This window comes from Drosophila eugracilis, unplaced genomic scaffold, assembly GCF_018153835.1.
Source record: "Drosophila eugracilis isolate 14026-0451.02 unplaced genomic scaffold, ASM1815383v1 contig_2088, whole genome shotgun sequence".
NCBI classification, from domain to species: Eukaryota; Metazoa; Arthropoda; class Insecta; order Diptera; family Drosophilidae; genus Drosophila; species Drosophila eugracilis.
In genome coordinates this window covers 2,405,345-2,430,304 of record NW_024572964.1, presented here as the reverse complement: position 1 = coordinate 2,430,304, position 24,960 = coordinate 2,405,345, and the positions used below count along the sequence as shown (strand labels likewise).

The window sequence follows — 24,960 nt, the reverse complement described above, 5'->3', positions numbered from 1 at the left end:
TTTCTCATGCTTATTGTTTTGGATTCCCTTTTCCCTCAATATATTTGGGCGAACTTTTCCCTGCGGTTGGCCGTATTTTCTGGCTAATGCAAATTAAACTTTGCTAAAATATGCCCGAAAGAGGAGTTCGTTGGGTCATTTGATTGGCCTATATTAAAAATAATTGAAAAACTTGCATAAATTGTTTAAAAATTATGTTCGTGCTTGTAATGAAACAACTTTGTTAGATTTAATTCAATTTTATTATGTGTTTGGGCCTTGCTTAAAGTTAAATACCAATCAGTGAGCTTTTCAATTCGACTTTAACATTTTGTTTAGCTATATAAAAACTTAATTACGCTCTAATAAACCTTTTTTCGCGGCACTCGACTCGACAATTGAGTAGCTTAAATCACACTTATCCGTCAATTTAGATATTGGTATAACAAACAACAATTAATCTATTATTTATGCTTACTTTCAGTAAGCAAAGTGGCAACTTTATAATATAATTAAATATATTTTAGATTTAATTCCAATTTAGTTTGGGCTAATTTAATCGTTGTAAAAGCAACAAATAATTACATTTACTCCGTGTATTCACATGTACTTATTTTAGGCTCGTGTGCTGATGATTTATGCGTGTTCATTATTAACGAGATTGAAAATATTTGTCGGGGCTCAATTGCAAATACTTCAATCATCATAATTTATGCGTTCGCTGGCCATTTGTCATTTGTCGAGGGGCTTAAGCGATTTCAATTACAGTTTTCCCAAGGGAGAGGAAAAACTGGCAAATATTTATGCATTGTTTCATTGGATTATTCGGTCAGCTGCAGTGACTGCTGGCAAATAATATTTCCATGAAATTCAGTTGACCCATGGAACGTGAGTGGATTCCCAAATGAGTTCAAGGAAAATTATAATTTCATTCACAGCCCAAATCCGATTTCCTTTCAAAAGTATTCACAAAATATTTGACTTAACTAACGCACTTCACTGCAACTGCCTTGTGTTTATCCAATGGCTGCATCAAACTTAGGCTACAAAAATATTCCTAGGACTTTCCTGGCCTTCAATTTAACCTAATTGCCATTACTAAACATACGGACATAAATGTGTGTGTGTGTATATATAGTGTGTATGTACAAGATTTTGCAAATATTCGGTTTAAATCGTTGCCAAAAATTCGTAGTTCTGAGTGAGCACGTGCATTGCATACTTATGGGGATGAAATCAACTTGAAAATGCATGGGATCAACCTCGCGTGGGAGAACTGCAAGGGCTTACCATATTTTATTTGATTTTTTCGGAATTCTATACAGTAGCGTTCAAGGAAATATAAGTGAGAAAACCTTAAATGTAATCAATTCGATTTAAAGATCAAAATATAAATAAATTTTTGGTAAAAAACAAGAAAAAGTGTAAACATTTTTATGCATCTTTGAAACCATTAAATATTACTATTATTTTGATCTCAACTGTAAGTTATATGCGCGAATTTATGCAGCGCATTTTTATAGTTCCCACTTGAGTGTGAAAAGGGGAGGAGCATAGCAAAAACCAGTGGTGCGTATGAGTGATGAGCCAGCGTTTTATTATTATTACCATTCGGGCTTAACGATTTCTCACCAAAGTATGCAAATAACTCGTGTTTAACCGGGGTCCTTACACAACTAGTTTGCTTTTTACAAGGATAACTATGCATATTATCAGAGTAACTACGTCACAATGCGAGCCTCTTCAGCGGTGTAGAGCTGGTGATCCGTGGCCCCGGTCACTTTGTCAACGACCACAACAATGGCCTGGAACTGCAGTGCCACGGGATCTGCCTCAGGCTCCACAGCACCGTTTCCGGACACAGGAGCTCCACCGTCTACTCCCCCGCCGTTGGAGGACTCCCTTCGCCTGCGCTTCAGGACACTCAGCAGGCGGCTGAGCAGGGTTCGGCGACCACGACTCCTCCTATGCTACAGATTCGTCACCTGTGTGATGTTGGTCGTCGTGGTTGCCATCACCACCTGGGGCTGCTGTCGTCCTTTTTCCAGCGCAGGTGCCACAGCCGAGCGCTCTGCTCGAGCAGCTGCCATCTCGTCCGGCGCCACCGGCAGCCATTTGTCCAGGAATTTGGGACGAAACAGCAGCGTGAACGTGGTCCGGAATTGTTTGCTCATCGAGCAGTAGAGAATGAAGTTGATACTGGAGTTGATCAGGGCCAGAATATCCATGAGGTCACCTGGGAGGAGGGTTAAATAAGAGGTAAAGATTTAAATTTGACTCGAAAAGGGCCGGGCTGTTATGTAAAATGCTAGGGAATTATTTAAAAATGAAAATTTTAATCAAATTACTCACTCAGTCTTAGGTAGCACTGCAGATAGAAGACATCTCCGAGCACGGCATTCAGCAGGCCCATAATCCCCTGTGGAAACTCGGTGATCAGAAAGAGGAGCAGCACGGCCAGCAGCATCCGAGTGGTACGATCCGTCTGCTTCTCCTTCTCCAGAGTCTTACTATTCTTCCTGGGTCTATCAGCTGCCTTACCATTGATAACCGACTTGGTCCCATTACTGGCAGCCGGAGCTACGGGCTTACTGGTGAGCTTCTTCCGCCGCCGCTTGGCCTCTAACAAGGCCAGGATCAATCTAACCGAAAGTATGGTAAGTGCAATACAGGGTATTAACTTGATCACCACGCTGTATATGAGAAATGTGGCATTCTGCAGGGATGCATTGTGCAGGGCCAAGTCACTGTGGTACAGCCTGTAAACCGTGACATTCCGCACCACTGGCGATGGAGTGGGTGGTGCAGCCGTGGTCGTCGACGTTATCAAGGAACTCACATTCAACCACAGAGTTTCATTCACTGGAGAACTACTTGGGGGCGTGGCATTCAGGGCAGCTGCCTTGGCACTCAGCATCTCATTACGATAGTCAATTACATACTGGGTCATGGGAATAGAACTGATGACCTTGCCATTGGCGTCCAACTGATCCAAGTGCTCTGTGATAGCTGTGATCAAATAGAGAGAGGGAGATACCACCAAGACACACACTACATAAGCCGTGGTTATCGTTATTATAGTGGTTCTCATTCCACACCAGACCCGATTCTTTTGCGGATAACCCACTGCTATATAACGCCAAACGGCCAAGGTAACTGTTAGCCATATCGATATGGTATGCAGAACCTGGGCGAAAATCGAATGGAACTTGATGAAACAGGCCCAACTATAGCTGAGCTTCTCCTCCCGCGGCAAGCTGTCCGTCAGGATGTAGTCGTGTATGGTATAGGGTATATATTCCAGCATAACTGCCAAATCGGCCACCGCCAGACCCGTGAGTATGGCATTCGTGGGGGAGCGCATCTCCCGTCGGGTAAGCACGATGATGTTCAAAGTATTCGCAATGGTTCCCAGGATGCAGACCACCAGCGAAACGTAGCCATGCATGTTTTTATAGCTGGAAAAAAGAAGAGATAATTTAAATTTAAATTAAACTTCAACTACAAAAATGAGAAAAGAACCCAATGGACTTCCCTCATCATAAAGAAGGTTCTTAGGTTACAGCAAAGCAGTGCTACTCGTCTCTGAAGTGTAATAAAGACACATTTTGCAATAGAGTGAGTGAGTGGTAGGCATTTGGCAAATTATGTTTCGGTTATTATGCTCTAGTTAGCCTTAACCAATTTGTTACTTCCACTCGTAGCTGGCTCTGCCTTAGCCAAAGCAGGCAATAAAACCATCCAAAAGCCATTTCCGTTGGCCTGGCAAACAGAGGCATTCGCAGCAGTTGAGGCAATAAACTCACTAGGGCCCAGGGCTTAAGCCAGCCACGCCCATGCTGCCGCCCCAACTGGGATAAACATTTTACCAGCATTTGTTTAGTTTTCGTCGAGCGCTTTGAGCCCAAAAAAAAGAAGAAAAGTGAAGGGAAACCAGGGCGAAGGATTCAAATTTCTAGCCAAAGTTTTGGGGAATTTGGCACGGGAGAAACCGAAGGAGCTCTCAACGCTTTCGTTTGGTCTTTGCCTTTTGGCATTTTGGCCCTGTTTTTAGGGGGTGAAAACCCTTTTGTGCAACTTGCAGCCAACAAATTAGACTTAGCTGAAAATTTATATGGGGATATGCGAGGCGGGACTCACAAACATGACACTTTAACGCCTGCAGGATGCAGCTCTGCGGTTGAGTGGCGTGAAAACGAAATGTTTAATAAACTCCAAGCTGCAAATGGAGTGACACGTGTGCGTCCTGCTGCTATCCTGTCGGTGTCAGGACTTTAGTTAAGTTTTTTATTGCTTTTGTACGATATTCCCCATTCACCGAGAACAAAAAAGAGGATTCCCAGCCGAATGACACTTTTATTGAAGAATCTAAGCCAAATTTGTGGGCAACTTTCTAGTCGTGTCGCCTTGGGCTTAGACTGCAGGAGGTCTTATGCAATCCGCCCAGAATTTCCATTCCGAAATCCATAGATGAGCGCTTTTTGTGCCGGAAAATGCTTGCCAGTTCGTATTAATTTGTTTGCCAACAAAACTTTTCACCGGCCATGCAATCAACTGCTGGGGGTGTGGAAAATGTCTCTATTATTTTTGGTAGCTAGAGAAGAAAAACTATGCCCAACTTGGCATGAAACTTTCGATTTTGTAGTTATGCCCTTCGTAGGGATTTCATTCTAAGCTTATGTTGTCCAGCAGTACACAGGAATAAAAAGGGTTTTACAATGACTAATCCCAGAATGTTGATTAATGATTAGACTAAGCCAGTAATTCAACCCTCAAAGGGTTTTATAAGATAATTAATGTAAGACATAGATTTTACTCTTTTCGGGAAAACATATTCAACAATGGCTTCATAATGATATGCATTTTTGCAGTGTAGCTCAGTTTGTTTTGCCTATTCTGGTCGGTTTTTGGGGTTCATTTCGACAGCTGACTATGCCTGATTTCTGGGCCAATAACTTTGAGCTAGTACCCTCCGGCCACCCTCTCTATGTTCTGGGCGAAAACAATTCCAGGACTTCATTCATGTCGTCGACGTTGTTGTCGTTGCCGCCATTCATCAACATGGATTATCAAAGGCCATAAATTAGACTCAGCGAAGGTTGGGAGTCTGGATTTTGGCCAAGGTAAAATCCGGCGACAACGAACCCAAGAATGTGTTGCAGCCAAAGTTTTGTGAGTTTGATGAATGGAGTTGTAAATTCCCCAGGAGTTGGCCAAAAAGACGAGGGTTGTGCCAACGAAAAGTGTCGCCTCCATTCGGAAAGCGTTTCAATTTCGCTGTTTTCGGGCACGTAGACACACCTCACATCCTGTTTATTTTTCCTTTATTTCTGTATCCTGTCCATCAGCATGAGAAGCCTTTAACGTGAAACGTCAGACGATGTGTGCGTATTTGTTTTATTTGTTTGGGGAATACACGGCCGCAAAAAGCGACAACGCATTTGGAAAATTAAATATTTTCCAGAAGCAATTTTACACATTTTTCGGGTCTTCGGTTTTTGGGGTTTTCGGTTTTTTACTTTTATTTATTTATTTTCTGAGCTGGCTTTTCTCTCCGGCAACCAAGAACCGCCTTTGTGCGTTCTTTATTATTTATGTTAATTGCTTGTTTTGTGCGTGTTTTGTTGCGGTTTTTCCTCAGCTTTTCGGGGCCTTTTTCGCTTTGCCATTTATATTGCGTATACGTCACGTTGCCGTCAGAGGGAAGGGTTGTTCGATGTGCCAGAGTGTGACACATTGGCGTTTGAATTGTATTTTTTTTTTCTTTGGCTTAGACTCTGGTGTTCCGATGTGCTGGCTGGTGTTCCTTTGCCGCTTGAGTGGCGCCTGGAGACGACTGAGTGGGTGGTTTTTGGGCGGTTTTGTCTGTCTGGGGCGTGACAGCGTCAAGTGTCGCCTTCGCTGGCAATTTGGCACGTCTTTGACACAAAAGTAAATGGCCAAGTGTTTGGCTACACATCTAATTGCCATACAGTCATCTTTCAAACTCCAGCTACCAGCTACCAGCTACCAGCAACCAGCTTCTACCTTTAATTAAACCGAGGTGGGATAGCATTCTGAGATGCCGTGGCCAGCCACTTTGTGGCCATTAACTCCGCCCAGACTGGCTCTAATTAAAACTAAAAGCCCTGGCCATTGGCGGAGGGTAAGTTGGTTTGGACTCAGCTACCCCAGGGTGGCCGTCTTTGCATCTGCAGAATGAATAATTCGCAGTTCACTCAGAGCACATCTTAATCATGGCAAATTAATGATCATCAATGATTTATGCGGTGATTTGGTAATATTCTTTATTTATGATGGTAAGAAAAGATCAAATGGCATTATAAACTAGGAAATATTTTTATAGGCCATCTATCAGGTCAGCTTAATATGAAGAAATTTATGAATATTTATAGGGATGGATTTTAGTGGCAGTTTTTAGTCAACACTTTTACATTTATTACGCGTTTGATTAAATGAACTGATTTTATTAATGTGGTTTCTAAAATCATAAAAGAATGAATCACAAATCGTATAAATTATTTACTGTATATAACATTTGAGACTCCAGTGGAAAGACAAAGCTTTGCTTCTACAAAAACCTGCATCGTCACCTCAATCCAAGCCTAATCATGATAAATTAATCAATTTATTAGCCAATTGGCTTAACTATCAAATATCGCTTACATTTATGAAACTTGAACAATGGTGACTCGGCGTAAATGATAGAAATTGAATTTCCGGCACCGCCATAAGGATTTTAGGACGGCTTTTAATCATCATCTTCGGCTTTTACGAGCTTTTGGCATGCAACGAATATATAAATATCCGCAGGCAGGATTCACTTTTTATGGGTGCAGCAGATGGGCACTTGGATGGCCTATTGGAAATGGTCAATTAAATTGATTTGGGCCATCAATTGTTGACCTTGCTGTTGACAAATCTGTTTTTCTGTGTTGTTTTTTTCTGCTTCTTCGTTTAATCGCCCGAGAAAATTGTATGGCACATCAAAATTGAAGCTACCCCCGAAACCGAAATGGGGGCGATAATCGATTTCTGAACGATTCCCTTGCCCCGAGGCTAATGGCGATGTTTTTGTTGTCGGCACATTGCCATATCGCCTTGTCTGGGGGAGAAGCCCCTTTGGCCTTGTCCGTGACATTGGGGAAAGTCGCTTACCTTGTGTGGAAATTATCCATGCCGCTGCCGCAGTAGAGCGGCGCAGTTTCATTGTTGCCACTGGCCATTGTTGCTATTGCAACTGCAGCAACTGTTGCAACTGCCGCTGGTCTTTTGTGATTGCTGGCTGTCACTCACTGTTGCAACTGGCTTTGCTGCCAAGGACAGCCGTGTAAAGCCCTCCCAGCAGATGCATTAATAATTAATTATCATCGGGCAGCTCCTGCAAATAGATAGACAAAGAGAGAGTGAGAGAGTGTAGAAGTTAGAGGGTCTATTGTCCAACATGACGTATAATTAATGCGAGTTGTAAATTGTTGCGTATACGGCCGTTACCCCATCAACTAATGTGATTAAATATTGCATGATGCACAGGATATTCTCGTTGTTATTGTTGTTCTGGCCGCGTAGTGGCTGCCCTAAGCCGATTAGCAAATGGCTGGCGAAATATATATATAGTTTGAGTCCGTGTTGGAAAATCGTGTGGATTTTCCTTCTATCCACTCCGTGCAACGCCTGCTGAGAAAGCTGCCTTGCAACTTAATTAGCAGTGTGAAAAAGTGCACTTAAGGCGGGGATAAATAAGGATGTTCAAGCCACGACTAGTTTGCTAGTCTCAGAAGATATTTAAGAGGAAATGAATAATGTGGATTAAGCGTGAGAGATTTTCGAAAAATACTTCTAAATTCAACTTATTTTCTACTGCTAGATATTTTAATTTACTTATTTTTCTCACCAAGTTCTGAACTCAGCCCTTAGGAAACCCCAAGAAACGTACTCCAGCTGACCCATGAATAAACTAACTCAACCCAGGGCTAGGTTCATAAAGAAAGCTGAACGAGATCAAGACGAACAGCATCCGAGTGGGGAATATAAAATATGTGTAGCCATCCCGCGGTCTAAATTAGATTTGTATGGCTGGAGCGTGGCCCGAGATAAATGCCATTTATTCATTTATTTTCCACATTCTTTTTCAAGCGAATCTTTTTAGTTCGCCTTGTCCATGCCGTTCCTCTCGGACGTGGGCAATATGTTATCTGTCGCCTCCTCCTGGTTTCCCTCGAAAAACTACTCCTGCGTGCCTGCTGCAACAATTTCTTTGCGCAAAGATTTTAATTGCATTTGTTAGGCAGCTGCAGTTGGCAGTGGAAAAGCATTGTGAAAGCACTGGAAAAGCGGCCGAGAGGGGGTCAATGTGGCTGCAATTAACACGTTCCATGAGGCACAGAAACCGCAAAGCCAGCAGACTGCTTAAATATGCATAGACGGCAACACAGACGCAGATACTGGAGGGGGAAATGCGGTGGCAAAGCGGCGGAAATTTACGGAGAACGAGCAGCTAATGTGTAGGAAGCTTAGTAATTTGATTTGCAAATTTCCATTTTCTTTGCATTATTCTTGTGCTATTTTTTTTTGGCTGCTTGTAAATGAACCAAAGGTTAATTTATCCGGGCAAATGAAGTACTCAAGTGGCAGGAATTGAATTTATTCAGCCGCCCTTCTGGCCAAGTTTGGCCACATCAAATGGCGCTGAAATTAATTGATTGATGATTCGCTCCGTTTGACTGATGTAATTGTTGTTCCCATTATTATGACACAATACAAATGGCTAAGAAATATTAATTAAAATCGTGCCGGGCCATAATTCGATTATATAAATTAATTGCCGCTTGATGAGCGCCGTTATGCAAGACTATGCCACGCAATCCTCATGGTTTATTCGATACAAACTGCTGCTGCCCAGCGGAAATAATTTTGTATTAATTGCGAATATATAGTGGCCATATACGGCCGGATGATTGCTCTGTTTATCACCAGTGTGTGGCTCTGGATGTGTCGATGTGGTTGAGTGTGTCCTCGTGAGGTGACAAATGAAATGATTAATGAATGACAGCTGCCGGTTGCCCGCAGATGTATGCTATAATTTTTGCAAACAATAGCGAAGAATAATATGCCATTGCCATTTGTGGTTGCTACAGACAAAGTCTGACAGCTTAACAGATTACACGGGAAGGGAAAGGAGTGCAGCGAATGGCGATGGACCTCAGAGAACCTCAAGGGCTTTTCCCTGGAGGGAAAATATGGTCCTGCAATTTGTAAGAGAATTATGGCTAAGGAAAGAATAATTTTCTGAAAACATCATAAGATCTTCATATAAAGTAAAACAAAAGGACTCTTGTAAGGACTCTTATTTAGAGGCAAATTTCTCATTTAATATCTTCTTTTTCTAAGTGCAGCACATATTTACTTTCCGAACTTAATTTCGTCCATGAAAAGCAATCTAATGGCAGGCCTGAATAACATTTTCATTTTGGACACGGTCCGATGAGTTGGGGACCAACAATGAGAGCGTAAATAAGGCCATCATGTGGGTAAAAGGTGAAAGAGAGAAATTGAAATCAAAACTGATTTCCGCCCGGCAAGAGGGATGGATGTTCGATGGTCCGTGTGGTTGTGTGGTCCTGTGGGCATGGTGGCGTAGCCCCTCGTCTGATAAACCAGTTATGTCACGCCCATATTGCACAGATTCGTGCCACAAATCGCTGCAGAAGGAGCAGGCAACATCAGACAGCAGATATTCCCGTTGAAGAGAACATACACGTAAAGTAGCAGGGGACCCGGAAAATGGCCAGCAATCGCAGCAAAATGAAATTCAAGCTGCGGGAAATCCTCTTTCTGCTACAAGCCAGCATCGAGTTTTGCTATTCACCGCTGCTCAAAATAATATTTACTACATATTGATTATTGATTGATTGTTTTGCTACCCTGTTTACTTTTCCTTCGCCTGCTGTTTGTTTTACGCTCTTTTATTTGCATTTTCCTTCTTTTTCACGTAAGCAAACTTGTTATTCGCTTCTTGTTTGCTTTGCTTTTCTGCAGTGGCATTATTTTAAATTGTTTTCTAAATGGTTAGCCAAAAAGGAAAACAGGAAGTGCAAAATATCGAGAGGGGAAATAACCAGAAGTCATCCCCCATGCCCCAGCCCCTCGTCATGTGAAGATGGACAGCTGGAGTTGTTCTTCGAGTTGATCAAATTTAAGATAAGTGCTTTCGCCAGCCAAGTGGAAGGAATGCTTACCCACCAACAATTTGGCAAAGTAAACCTTAAAGTCAGTCTCAAAGATGACCAGGAATTTAATGAGGGCAAACTCTCGAGAACTCGGAAGAGGATGCAAGGGGAAAACAAAAAGATTAGAATTATAGTATGCCATTAGTGCGCGCTGCTTTTGAGTGTATGCAGCGTGTGTGTCATCAACAGGATCTCAAGTGCGTCGACGAAAGGATAATAGCCAAGGTCGCATGGGGTATGAGGACAGGGAAATTCTCAGCATCATCGTTTGATTTTACAGTGTGATAATACCATTACGCACTGGCTTTATATAATTTTTGATATTCTTAAAAAGAAGAAGAAAGTATGCTTATTTTTCAAGGATATGCTAGTACTAGTTAAACAGATTTTAATTAGTTTTCCACAAATCTAAAGCCAAACTTGAATCACATTTTCTTCAACTGCAGACCTAAGCTTTATGACAGACCTGCCACCCTCCTTGAGACTCTTTCAATTTGCACTTTTGCCGGATGTTTTTGGGGTTGGGGGGAAAGGGGATTCCCCGGCGAACTCTGTAACCCAACCGCTGGAGGGCTGCTGCTGCCGTTTGTCACGACGATGACTTGATGCCACGCCCACATGGACGCAAGTTGCCAGTCACGACAGCAGCCTGAAAAAACAGCATGTCTAGCCCGAGGAGTGGAATGGTGGTCCTGCGTGGTAGTACGAGCATAAATACAGTTACAATCTGTAAATATTTGTGTCAGGATGTCAGTCAGTCTGACTTCCCTACAAATATCCTGTCAAAGTTTTGTTTCGCTACACTCCGTGTTTTTCTTTTACCACTTGTTCTCGAGAAAGTTTTCGCCCAAAAGAAAGAAAATCAGTTTTTGTCGATGTAATTAGACGACATGCAAGGCTCGTTGCCATAATTTCAGCACGTTACCCATACGCACAGGTGGCGGGCCACCCACAAAACCACGACCTTGTAATACACACGCTGCGCAGGCATAATTCAAATGTCATCCAGTTGTCATTGTTCGTTTGGCAAATTGCTCGCCTCCGCAGAAGAAAATTCCACAGAAATTCGACTGTATTCTGGCTTTATTTCAGCTCTGTCGCCTGTTGACTGGAATTTGTGTATCAAGCATACGTCATGTAGTCATGTCTGAACGAGTAATTCGGCAGAAACAACAAGCTGGGCGGGCGTCTTGGCAAAAAAATGGGAGACACCTAGGGCTGGGTAAGCTTCGGGGCTAATTTTGGTCTCAAAGAGTTTTAAGTATGCAAAGCAGGCAAATTCGCAGACGAAATTGAATTCTGTCTACGGGGAATCAATTGTTCTATAAATGCGACTTAGACTCGAGTAGGCAGATCATGCGGTTCCGTCGTATAAATAGACAATGGTCGTATTAATCACATCAAATGGTAAGCTGGCTAGAGTGGCTAAGCTGCTTACCTTAGGATTTGGCAGAGTTGAATTTTAAGCCAGCTTCGTGTAATTAATTCCATTGTTTTGGCCAGCCAACCACTAACCCCAAAACAAAAGTAAGCTTATCAATGCAATTACACATGAGTTCATATCGCACTCAGCCCTCTAATGTTTGGACACAGACTCGGTTTGTTGGCATTTCAAGCAGCCAGATGAAACGAACCTCAAAGAGATATCTCGCCCAGAATGTGATGCATATTTCGGGCCAAATTGAAACGTGTTGGCTGGCAGACCAGCAATTTGTTGCCCAAAACTTTCGAACATGTGCAAATAGTTTCGGGGGGGGACACTGCAAGTGTGTGCTTGTGTGTTTAGTTTCACTTTAGCAACTTGAAACAATGCTCCCCTTAATTGAGTGGCAAAGTGCCGAAGCTGATGGTGACGAAGGTGGCAACGAGGCACAGAATGGACCTTTGATTGTCAGCAATTTGGTTTTGGTAATTGCCTATCTATTTCATGGTCCTGCCAGCCAAGTTATTAACTAAGTGAACACCCATTTCAATAAGCACAAATCAAGCGTGAACCACGTGTTCCCAGCAGTAAAAATTACCTGCCCTGAACTTGGATTTTGTGCGCTGATAATGTGTTAAACAGTCGCGGGTAGAATAATAGCATTAAAAATCGAATGTCTCTGTTCTTGGTTCTATTACTTAACATTTAAATCTTCTCTTAACTTAGTAAATTACTTAAAAATTCAAATGTAAAATCTCGACAGTGGAGGACCAGTTATGTTCGCAAGTGCCACCAATTTGGCCTTCTCTGTACAATAATAAGCAGCTGTTGCCGTTGGCCGCCTTTCGGCCAGGACAATAACAATTGGCCAGCTTGTCAAGTGCATGGCTGGTTGGGACCAGGCCGCGCCCCCTTTCGGAATGCCTGTCCACCCGCCCTATTTGCTTAGCCATTTTGTTGAATGGCACTGCTTGACTGGGTTGCCTGAAGAGCCGAGTTCTGGAGAGGTCGTCGTCTATCATTAAAGCGAGGCATTGGGGCGCACTGGAACCTTGACAGGGCTAACAGAGCTAGCAGTCAGAGCTAGCCACCCACTGAAAAGGTGGGGCAAGGTCAGGGCGAAGGTGTGAACGCGAAATGAAATTATGTAAATAGCGAACGGCAAAGAGTAATTAAAAATTTGATCTCGAGAAGTGTAAATTTGCTTAGGCAAATGGCCAGTTGACAGAATAATTGAAAAAAAATCCAACTTTCATTTGTTTGTTTTCGCGTACTGGAAAGTTCGGTTATTAAAGTAATCACTGGGCTGGGTGTGTTTAAGCCACGTTTAGCCAACGTCTTGCACTTCCGATGGCCCAAATTGTTTGCATTTTGCCACAAAGCTTTAGGACAGGAAATGCGTTTTCTCTTCCTCGGCAAACAATGGAAATTGTAAAATAAAAATGGTTTGCCTGGGCGCAAAGTGCAGATAATGGCGACGGGAAATGTCATAAAACCAAAACGGAAATGACACTTTACACAGCGCTGCTGCAGGGATTTTTCCAAGGAAAATCAAGGGAACAACCAACACACACACACACACACACATACTGAGCACTTAAAATCTACTTTAAGAACGCCTCGCACCAACTGCAGAAGGTTTCCTGGGGAGCAGCCATTGATACCGGGATAATAACTCAAATGAATTGCTTGTCGAGAGCCTTGGGGGCCTTTGGGTCCTCCGAGACGTTCATCGGGCTCAATAAAAATGCCAGGCAGGGCATTGTGCTCTGATTTGCAACAACAACTTGGAAACTCTGGGAGACTGGTAGGAGCAAACAGGACAAACGGGACAAGCAGCGCAAACAGAGACATCAAATGAGGCATTCCGAGGAGCAAACTGCAAAACAGATGATTCCCACATTATCATTCCAGCTCAGTTGTGGTTCTACTGATGCCGCTGATGCTGATGCTGATGCTGCCGCTGCTGCTGCTGCTGTTGCTCAGCGTTAAAGTAAACGACATTAATGGAAACATCAAAGTAATTTGATTGCATTTTCTCCCCCAGAATGGATATGAATGAGGAGCGCGGAGCTCTGACAGCCCAGCGAATGAAGGAATCCGCATATATATGGTCTTGATATGTAGATGGCAGCACTGTGAGAAAGATTTTACGAAAGTTTTCCCATGTACCCATGTAATCATCATCCTTCTAGTTACTAATTTCTTTAAGTGTACCTCTTTTTTGTGCTGTGTACCTCTCTCTCTCTTTGTATGTGTACCCCAGGGGCCGTTGTGTGCGTGTGGGCTGCACGCATAAGTAGCAGGCATGGAAGACGGGCTTCTACCAGCATCTCCCGCTGTTCCGCCATTGATATTTCACCGCCTGCTGCGACGTTGTGACCGCCCTCTTTTCCCGCCCCCTTAATGGCATCTCATTTTCATGTGTGTATGTTTCCCGACTAGCGGTTGGTCCTTCTCCCTCGATTCGGTCCTGGTCTCAGTTGATGCTGTGTTAATTTCATTTGGCCAACACAAAAATAGACAACACGAAATGGAATATGTCCAGCAATGTAATTGCCATGACCAAAGCAAATAAAATTAGGGCCAAGTCCGAGGCCGATACAAGATGAAGGCCATACTTAAAGTGGCATTACGACTCCGACTATCTACGGTCGTAACTCATTGCCAGATCTGTTCGTTGAATAATTAAGAATGTTTCATGACCGAAGGCAATCAACTTTAGTTTAAAGGCAAACTTAAAGGGGAATTAGTAAAGGTATTAAGCCTAATTCATTAATCATAACTAAGAAAAAATCAAAATTAGAATGGGTTATCAGTGAAAGGGTATCTTATACCCAGAATCCTTATTTATGTCCCACATTTTTCGACCCATTCGCACATAAATTATGCAAAATTAACCTTAAACGACTCATTTAATAAACATTTTGGCCTACAAGTGCATTTCGACTGACTTAAACACACCTGAGATTGCCAAGGTGTTTGTCATATTTATTTATGGGCCCGACACCATTTTATTTATTTATATTCAAATTTATGACAGTTCTGCTTAAATCAATGTTAGTTGAGTTCGCCCCATTGTTCCTGCCGATGATGGCACCCTAAATTATGCAACACCAAGTCCTTTGGCAGGACGACAAAAGTTGTGGGTCTCCTGCCGCAGGCCTTATCAATTCCAGGCACAAACACATGTCCTTATTCTCGGTATGCAAATGTTTTCCCCCCACGCAGATGTTTGCGGTTGTTTGTCTCAACTACAATTTTTCGGTTAAACTTTAAGATTCAACCTCCTTTTTGGGGCAACCGTTGTGTGTCAGCTGCCTGGGGGCATGCTTGACATTTGAGTGGTTGGCAGCAGACAGGGAGTTCAGGCCAAGGGTCAAGACATAAATCTAAATAGGAATTTCTTTTCTATAAGTTTTCTGCCTTTCAATTCGAATCACTCAAGGTTTCAAAAGCCAAGTCTATAAAGTTGAGTTTGAAATTGAAGTGGTTAAAGGACAAGGTAAGATTTATATTCACGCGAGCCTAATCTTGACAGATTTAATGGAATGCAAAGGAAAGTTTCAACTTTTGATGACTTTAATAAAAGAACGAGTTTCCAAGACTGTAATTATAAGCATTTCTAATGGGGTGATGCTGGAAAAGTTTTTACAAGAAGATTGGTTCTTAGGCGGAGTACTTATTCCTCAAAATTATGTGACGAAAACTTGACAGATTTTATGGAAAATATTCTTTCTCCTTACTTACTGCTCTCAGTCCTGGAAATCAATTTAAAAAATGTGATTCCTTTAAATCTAAAAAAAGCAACAGTTCATTAAATATCTCATTTTATACAGGAAATTATGGGTGTCAATACGAAGGAATCCGCCCATAGCCCGGACTCATTCCTTTTGGCTTCCTGGGTAACCTTAACCCATGAAATATGACTGAATCGCAGAGTCCCCAAGTCGTGTTATTTGTGTTTCCCTTCTGGCCTGAATCAACAAACCCACAATCCAAGTTTTACTCTTTACACCAAACAAAAAGATCAAGCTAACAGCTCAGGCCGGCTGCCAAGTATTTTCACGCGCATTAGCTGCTCGTTTTCGTAGGCTTGGGGGTTGGGGGTGAAAGTAGGCTCTGGGAAAATATTTGGCCTACGTAAAATATGCAGAAAGTTCATCATGAAAGCAAATAAAACGCATACGCCGCGTGGGCCCCGTCCATGGGCTGCTGTCAAAATATGAATAATGGCGCAGCCAGACGAGGACTTTGGATTGGTTGCCCTTTTTTTTCGGGCTCATATTTTCCCCCGCTTTTTTTTTTTTTTAAATAGCAGCTGTAAAAAATTAAAAGCCTGCAGCTGCCTGCGGCTGCACAGGAATAAAAAGAAATACTGCCAAGTCAGCTGTAAATAGCTGAGCAGGCTCAGGCTCCCTCGCCATCGCCATAGCCACCGTCCTCGTCGTTCGCTGAATGAATGCCAGCAAGGTCAAGTGCGTGAGTGGGCGCCTGCTTTTCTTTTAGTACAGAGAGAAATATTTGCATGTCTTAATAATGTGGAATAATATTTATTCGGAAAAGGAATCATCATAGGGAAAATTTTAATGAAAGATGCTTAAGAAAGCCCTTAAAGATGGCACCACCTTTCCATATGGCATTGCAAGCTTATTTTAAAAGTGATAAGAATAATAAGGAACATCCTTACTATTTCATGAATTTTGATCTTTTAAGACTTCTCAACAATATTTTCATTCAAAAATAAGTATTTATCTCAGTGCACTTGCTTGTGGGAGGTTTTAGAATGTTAATTTTGCATGATCCCTCAGAGGGTTTGAGTGTTTTCTGCTGACCACTTGACAAAATTCGGGACTCTTCGAGAGGGAAACGTGGAAAAGTGAAAAGCAGTTCGAAGTTTATGTGCCTACGTGTCGGCCATAGTTAATTTATTATCCATGGCGGGGTCCTTTATTTATCCTCCCACTTTAAAGAAATTACGGCTGTCTTTTTTGGCAGCTTTAATCAATTGCTGGGAAAGCTTTTTATCTGTGCTGTCAGGCGAAAAAGCAAATTATGACAAAATGTAACCATAAAAGGAAAAAGGCAGAAAGTCAAAGTATGTGAGGACACACTGTTACCCTGGCTGCCAGGGGGAAAACTGAAAGAGATTTGTGTTACAAATGCTGTTTTATTAAGCCATGGCCAGGGTACATAAATACTTGCCACGATGATGACACTGTCAGTGGCAGGATCCTGTGTCATTAATCTCCCATTCCACCTGAAAATTGGCCTCATCTCATCGGATCTTATGGCACCTAGGTCCTTGTTTCTGATTGATGGGTATCCATTTGCAGAGCTCTTTTCGTTGGCATTATATAGACGCATAAATCACATAGTCTGGTGCGTTCGTGCATGCAATTTGCATTTAATTTTTAGTTGAGCCCCCGATGAAATCTAGTTTCGGGCGATTATTTGTCTGACTCAGCTGGAAATCGGATCGAATGTCGTCGCCGGGCGATAAAGTGGGTGACAAATTGAATGATATTTCCCTGGGAATCCAAGTCCTGGATCCTGGTTGCTTGGTAGCCTGGACTCTCCGGACTTTTGCTTAATTAAGTTGCCCATCTAATTTCGCCAGACAGACGGACGAAGGCATTAGCACTTCTCTTCACATATCATCAACAGGACTGGCAGGACTAGCGCCAAATGTCATCAACACTAATGGAATAATTTGAAATCTACTTAGCCCCAAGGCAAGGACAATGGGTGGTCGAATTTCCCGCTCTTTTCCGAGACTTTCCCCCCCATCCCTTGCGTCCAACTCCATTCCACATTTATCTTCTCTGCGTTTGTTGATAATAACATTATTTATGTTGTTTTAATTATTTTACGCATTTTACCACAGAAAATTACAATGAACTCGAAGTGGGCGTGCCGTTGGCTCACGCTGGGCAGAGGACTCCTTGCCCTTTGGCCCCGGCTTTTGTAGTTGTAATTAAGGACGAAGCGGGCTAATTGAATTATGTGAGTGATGTGAGTGGCACAGGGTGTCCATTAACTTGTACAAATTGCCAGGGACTGAAAGTTCGAAAGGCTTAAAGACAAACATGTTTTCGCACTTAGGAGATTTGCTGACAAAGCTGAGATGAAAATTTACTCGTAAGTTTTAATGTAGTTGGGGAAATATGTCCAAGAAAATGTTCATTCACCCTTTGGGGCCTTACTTGTGTGTACTTTTCCTCATGTACTCATGAGTATTTCCTAATACCTGACACCCTATATATGCTTAGACTTGGCCTTATCTATCAATCCACAAAGTAAATACTGCATTACTTTGTATTTATAGTAATCGCAATTTTACTACTGCCGATAAACGTGACAAACTTTCATAATTCTTGGCAAAACAAAAACAAGTAAATATTTACCAAAGCCAAATTGTAGCCACATAAAAGTGAGAGCTGGCATAAATTGATTCATTTCGCTTGCTAATTATACCGAACGAAGGGAAAATAGTTCGAAGGAGTGGTGAAGCCAATTAACTTTGAGCCAAGTCCAAGTTTGTTTATAGAATTGGTAAAACAATCATTAAAGCAGATTATTGTAATTGGGAAAGTGTAATGGACACGAGGTCAAAGCGATTCCCGAATAGGGGTAAGTGAAACCAAACAGAATTTGGATAAGCTTTAACTCGATTTGCCTTTAAAGAGGTTCATTTTCCTGATAAAATGTATTTAATTCATCTTTAATACTTCCCCTTTGATTAGTGGTACCAACTTGGCACATGTTTTCCAGCCTATTTACCAATTTCTTGCGACTGCGATAAGCGTGCTTGGGATCCCTTTGATATGCGAATATCGTGCACATTTCCTTAATTATGCGCCGGCAAGCGAACCGATTGCACTTTATCGGAATGGAGCACGCACTCGAAAAGGTCATCAGCCGTCATCGATGGATCGGATCCGGATCCTTGGACTAGTTTATGACCCAATTATGCCAAAGTGTCTGGCAGTTGGCGATGCGTTTTCGCGCTATTGTAAGACCGCCGCCACCGCTCCAGAGCCCCTACTCAGATCTGGGTTGTAACCATGATTTGTTTGCTTGACTTGGCTGACACGAAGCCAAATGGCACACGCACACCAGCCCATGAAGCCAGCCCCTTTGTTCGGATAACTTTTAGCTCAGTAAACTGGGGAAAATGAACTGCTTATGCAGAGAGCATAAATTTAAGTGATTTAAGAATGTTTAATAAGCCATTTGTTCTTGAGAATAATGGTTAAGAGTTGGTTTTGAAACTTTAAATAAAAAGAAATGCCATAAATTATTGATCTAAATCTACTAAAATATTACTTCTTCTGCTTCTATTCTTTCTCAGATATGTTAAGAATTTCCTTATCCACTGATTTTTCGTTCTCTGCATAGCATAGTCCTTTGGCTTTCGATTTGATTGCTGCAATTGCTTGGCAATAAATAAATGAGAGAGGCGTTTGCAGTTCCAGAATGCTGTCTATTACGTGCCTGGCAAGAAAGTAGTTAGAATGCCCCTACATTGAAATGTAATTTAAATGGATTCCATGGCCCCGGCTTACGTGTTGGGTCACTGCGGCGGTGGTGACATTTATGCTATTGCTAGTGCCATCCAAAAGCTGTTATTTGCGCCTCCAGCTGCGGATTCGTGGAAATCGAGGAGTGAAAAACCCTTTTGGCGCTTTTGGCCCACTGCCAGGCAGCGGTTCATTCTGTCATAAAGACAACTATTACGACGACACTTTATGTCGTCGTCCTGGTCCCGGGGATATCCTATAATCAGCAGCAACGGCGACTAATGGCAGCACTTAGAGCTCCTCGCCCGGGACCTTCTGGCCGGACTCTCATGAAACTGTGATGAGGCCAGGTCGAAATGATTTCGGCATACTGTTAAATTCATTGGACACATCCCCGCCTTCCCATTAATGGCCATTTGCTGTTGCCAAATGTTGCGGATCCTGATGACGCAGCTTCATTAAGGTGTCCATTTCCTTTATTTTCTACTCAAACAAATGCTGCCAGAGATGCTCAAGGCTTGAGATAGTATTTATTTAATTTATTTATATTTTATATATTTCTGAAAATGGTATGCTTCTATGGATTTACAGATCTTTAATCCTTTTCTTTGATACCTCAAAATTAAACTCAATCTAACAGCACTGATTCCAACCTGTCACTTGGCCAACTTTTTGGCTCTGCAATTTTCAGCATTCAACAATTAGTGGCAGCTTACAGCTGCGATAGGCGGAGCTTAAGCCAAATGTTGCAAATCATAATCACAGTTTTCGCATCTTGTTAGGCCATTTTTTGCCCTGTTTTTTTGACGATTTTGTTTGCATTTTCCAGTGCCGCTTTGCAGATTCGCCTCTCTTGAGCGCTCATAAATTATGCAAGAGTCGTCCTTTTGGTTGTATTTGTTGGCTTTTTTGAATTTATGATGCCAACTTAAATCGCGAATATTTCGCTTTCTGTTTGTGTGTTCAGTCGAGTTGGTGATGTTGTAAAGCGCCTCAAGTGCTTGCCACGAACATTTTTGTCAAAATTTTTGTTGTCTGGCTAGGAAAAGTTTGTACTCTTTTTTGGTGTTGTTAATAAATTGTCGGTTGGAAAGTCCGAACTGGAGTCAACTTTTCTATGTCTGTGTTTTTTTTTCAGAACGCGGCCCGAGGCAATTGCGTGGTTGGAAAAGTACCCGTTGCAGGGCAAGTTTTCCTGAATGGTTTTCCCCGTTGCCATGGCATTACTCGTATATTTTGGCAGTAAGATACTTATCAACTTAATATGTATTGCAATGTGACTTTTTTCGGGATTTGCTATTTCAATTTGCTTGTGATGTCAGGAAATAAAAATAAAGTTTTTCCACGAGAAGTAACCCCATCGAAGACCTTAAGTTTGGGTGAAATTCCTTTCAGCGAAACATGAAATTATTAAACAAAGGAGAAGAAGCGTGAGGGAAATATCGGAATATTTGTTTGCTATGAAATATTTAATGGGAACATGCACAGAATGTAATGTTTCAATTGGCTTAGCCATCTTAAACGCTTTGGCCCGCTGGCAAGTCTGAAAGTAATTTTAATGTAATTGGCATTACGTGAGGGGGATTTGTTTTGGTATTTTTGGCATATCATTTTCATACAGATCTGAGGCCAGGCGCAACCCATAACGGGAATACCACCCCTCCAATCACGGCGAACGAGCATAAAAAATAGGCATTGCCTACAACTAGGCGCCAGCACACCCACAACAATGTCAAGGCAGGTCAACTTCAGGACAAAAAAAGGGAGAAAATCGAAAAAAAAAAGAATAACATCTAGGGGATGGGAAAACAATCGAAATCAGCAGCCCCCTTATCACAAATCAACTCAAATTACGAGCTCAAACACGCAAAAAAAATGAAAGCCGAAAAGGAAATATTTGTGCGTGCATAAAACAAAAGCGAAAACAACAACACCTACACACACATACACACGGGAAAATAAATGAAATTCAATCGGAAAAGCCGAGGAAAATCTCTACAAAATTTGACTGCGCAAATAAAGTAATATAGAGTCAATAAGGCAAATCGTCAGACTTGATTTGGATCATTATTACGCATACGCCGCGTTATGCAAATCAGACAATTTTCTCTCTGCGGCGAAAAACAGCGCTGCTGAGCTGGATATAATTTATAATTTATAGAGGAAATTGCGGACCGAAAAAGTACCAAGCCGTCTTATCAAGTTTGACGAGGCAGTTTCCACAAAGTTGGCAAACTTGTAACTGATTTTTGATTAAAATCTTATCCCATTACGTCGGCAGGAAGTGAAAGTAAGCCAAAGCTGAAAGTTTGCCGAAAGTCTTCCGCGAGTCTAACATATTGAGTGTCATGGCAAACCTTTAATTAAATTTTATTTGTTTTTTTTTTTCAGCAAATTGACAGATGACTTTGTTTTCTGTTTTTGATTAGTTTTTGGTAGGCTAGGGGAGCGCACGTGAAAAGCTCTTTCCTGCCCTGTTAAAAAACATATTTTTCTTTGCAAACATATTTTGATACGCAAATCTTCTCTGGAAAATTCGCATTTTGTTTATCTTGCGGAAAAGCTTGTTTTTATGTTTCATCCAAAAACGTTCGCAGAAAAAATGACAAAAAGGTTTATTTTTGTTCATCTCTAGGCTGTATTGGTTATTAGGAAACGTGTTTTTAAGACTAAAAGGACTAATGGATTTCGTTTTAGATAAGCTGGAAATCGTTTTTTTTTGTATTAAAGATCTTCTAAAAGTGCTAAAGCAATGCTTTTGCAATTCAAACTAAGCTAAAACATTTTTCGCCTATTGAAGTTTGTTTGCCTAGGGCTTTGTTTTTCCATTGCTGGCACTTATTTTTTGTACGTTTTCTGATTTTCCTTTATGTTTTCCGATGTCACGTGCAAGCGGTCAGCTCTTGTATTTGCCTAGTGCCATTTTGTGATTGTTTGCATTGTTTCAGGACCAGGACAAAGTCACTTTTTGTGCGGCTCTGTTGGCTTTCTTTATCTTTCGTTGATAGAGAACTCACTTGGACTTGATGGCGGGGACAATGGACTGGCAAAGGGATGGCCGAAGGAAGTCCTTGAAGGGTTCCTACGAGGGCTGCGTAGGAGCCGAAGGACTTGAACCCTTGACAGCCCTCTTTTGTCAAAATCTCAACTTCCACTTAAAGAGCAAAGTGTTAAGCAGAGGAACGCTACAACACTCCATTAAATTTTCCCCTGAAAAATTGACAGAGAAAAAGGAAGCCAATTGACTAGACTGCCATTAAGCCGGATCCGGATAAGTTGCCCAAAAATCTGCAGAAAATGCGCTTCAACTTAACTGCAATTGTTTGATAAGCGTTCAATTGCTCTCACGTCGAAGAGCTTTCGACTCGAGTAGAAATGTTCCTCGAGTGGCTTTAAGTTTCTCACAATTTATGAGTGCCTCTTGATCAGGTTTTACTTCTCCGAACAATTTACAATCCCAATTTCCAATTTAACATTTAATTATTTACAAATAAAAAGCACACGAGAGTGGCCAGTTGGTGGCGATATTTATAGCACTGCGCACATAGGTTGGGTAATTTATGGTCAAACAAATAATTCAAACGGGTTGACACTTACTGCAGAACTAGAGCCCGAAGTGTTGTTCCGGCGTTGATTTATGCAAATTATTCAACAGCTGTTCCGCAAATATTTGCTTTCACTTAATGCATTATCATTGGGAAAATCTCTTTAGTGTTGTTGCTCTCGTTTTTGGTTTCATTTACATTTTTATGAATATGGAATCGAACCTTGTTTATTTTACAACTTTTTCACTGATTCTGTGGGCTGTTCCAAAAAAATATTATTTAACTATTTGATTAAGAAAGGTTAATTAGGTTGAAAATTTGTTCAACGGGTTGCCTCTGCTTTATCTTAAATATTTCACTTTAAATTTGTTTTGAAAAATGTTAATTGGCCTTTAAACTTCAATTTAAAGTTTTAGGTTTACTTTGGTAAAGGAAATATAAATTTAAAACCTTAAAATATAATTTATTTATGTTTAATATTTGCGTTTTTTTTTAAATTTACAAATTATTTTAACTTTACTTTTGCTAATTAGAAAACAAGATTGATTTCAAGATCATTTTAACTTTTAAAAAAGTTTTCTTTTCAGATTTAAAAGTAGAGTTTTAAAAATTATAAGTTAACCATCGACTTGTTTTTATCCACAACGCACTTTGTTATTTTTAAGAAAGTTTTTTAAATATTAAAAAAATTATTCACTTTCGAAAATCCTTTTTTTAGTTTGTCGTTTAAGATCAGATAACTTAATATTTATTTTATTTGAAAATATTTTGTACTTGTTTAAATTAATTAAATCACTGAAACTCAGCTAGTAACGCAGCCGCAGCGCACGAATCGCAAAACGCAACTGACACGAGTGCAAGGGCAGTCAACAAATCCGCAGTTCAGTTCAGGATGGTTCGGTTCGGCTGGGGATATATACTTTAGCTGGAGGAACCGAAGCGACGACGATGCGAACGGCACCGAGAGGCGATGAAGACTGTGCGCGAATGGCGGCGCCAGAATCCGCAGTCTCGGTCGGTTAACTGATGTCAGTAACTGCTGCGTTGCCAACTGCTTTCTGTGGATTGTGTCCAAGGATTCCACAAGCAAAGACACTCGGCAAAGTCAATTTGCGTGGGCAAACGCAATGACAGTCTGCAAAGTAATTCTCTTAAGCCGGAAGCGGCTCTCTTAAGTCATTTTCTGCTGCGCCTGCGCCTTCCTCGAACAGCTGTTCTTTGCAGAGCATCAGCTGTTGTCCCCCATTTTGTTTATGTTTTGATGGCATTTCCTTTTGCTTTTCACTTCGGAGTTTTCTTTTCAATTTTCTTTGTTTTCTCTCCTAAGGCGAGGTTAAGGTCAGGCCAAAATGCGACAACAGATGGCGCTGTTGTGGCCGCGAAGGATACAAAAACTGAGTAGAAGGATGCGGGTCTCAGGAGCTCTGGTAGTAATGGTAATGGCTTCAGCTAATTTATGAACTATAGCCCACGTGGCGTATGCGTAATACTGCCAAGTAGTACCAGTAAGTTATAAATCATCGTTTGAGTTAAAGGTGCGAGTAGTCTGAAGGTTAGATCAACTTTAATGCAGAAATAGTAAGGAAAGGAAAGGGTTGTTGGTTAATATTGTCATGGCTTGGAAGCATCTTCTAATTTATGCCATTAGGCACACGTGGCGTATGTGTAATGTTAGGAATAAATAGTCGTTATAATAATAAATCATTTTAGTAATTTATTTTGAAACTAATGTAGTTGGTAGCCTAGACACGAGCATGTCATAATCTGGGACCTCAGTTAATTTATAATCCTCAGAAGTTGATTATTTATGCGTCTGGAATTTGCATTTAAATCATTGTTTTAGCTAAAGAAGAGCAAGTAGTTCTGAGATTAGACAAATGTTGAATTTATGAAGGCGTGTAATGGCTTATTGCAAATTTACCTTTAAAGGATGTGTGATATTGGGGGTTAAGGTAAAGGTATATGCTAAATCATACATTTCATGATGAAGAAAATGTAATAATTCCATTTATTACCACCCAAATCTCGTCTTATGATATTGGAATGAAGGCTGTTCCTGTGTCAAGTATCCCAAATCCTTAAATTATTATAGCTCAAATTAAGAGTGGCACAAATAAAGTCTTTTCGGGTTAAACTAAACCCAAAAACAGCTGCCAATCTGTGGGCTGCGAGATGCTAGCCTTTTACCTAGCCTCAAATAGCCGGCCATTTGTCAGGCAAACACCCGTAGATTTTAGTGGCGGCTCAGACGGGCTGAATTT

At 41.4% G+C, this 24,960-nt stretch overlaps 1 protein-coding gene across 1 annotated transcript; it reads right to left on the bottom strand.

Annotated features, from left to right (window-relative positions):
- Window positions 1-249: 249 nt before the first annotated feature.
- Window positions 250-23,668, bottom strand: LOC108108222 (G-protein coupled receptor dmsr-1). The gene is made up of 5 exons (XM_017216189.2): window positions 23,620-23,668; window positions 22,752-22,958; window positions 7,138-7,360; window positions 2,332-3,437; window positions 250-2,215 (listed from the first exon to the last, which is right to left on the bottom strand). The coding sequence occupies exons 3-5, from the start codon at window positions 7,203-7,205 to the stop codon at window positions 1,950-1,952; spliced, it is 1,440 nt and encodes a 479-aa protein (XP_017071678.1). The 5' UTR covers window positions 7,206-7,360; window positions 22,752-22,958; window positions 23,620-23,668; the 3' UTR covers window positions 250-1,949.
- Between the last annotated feature and the right edge of the window lie 1,292 nt (window positions 23,669-24,960).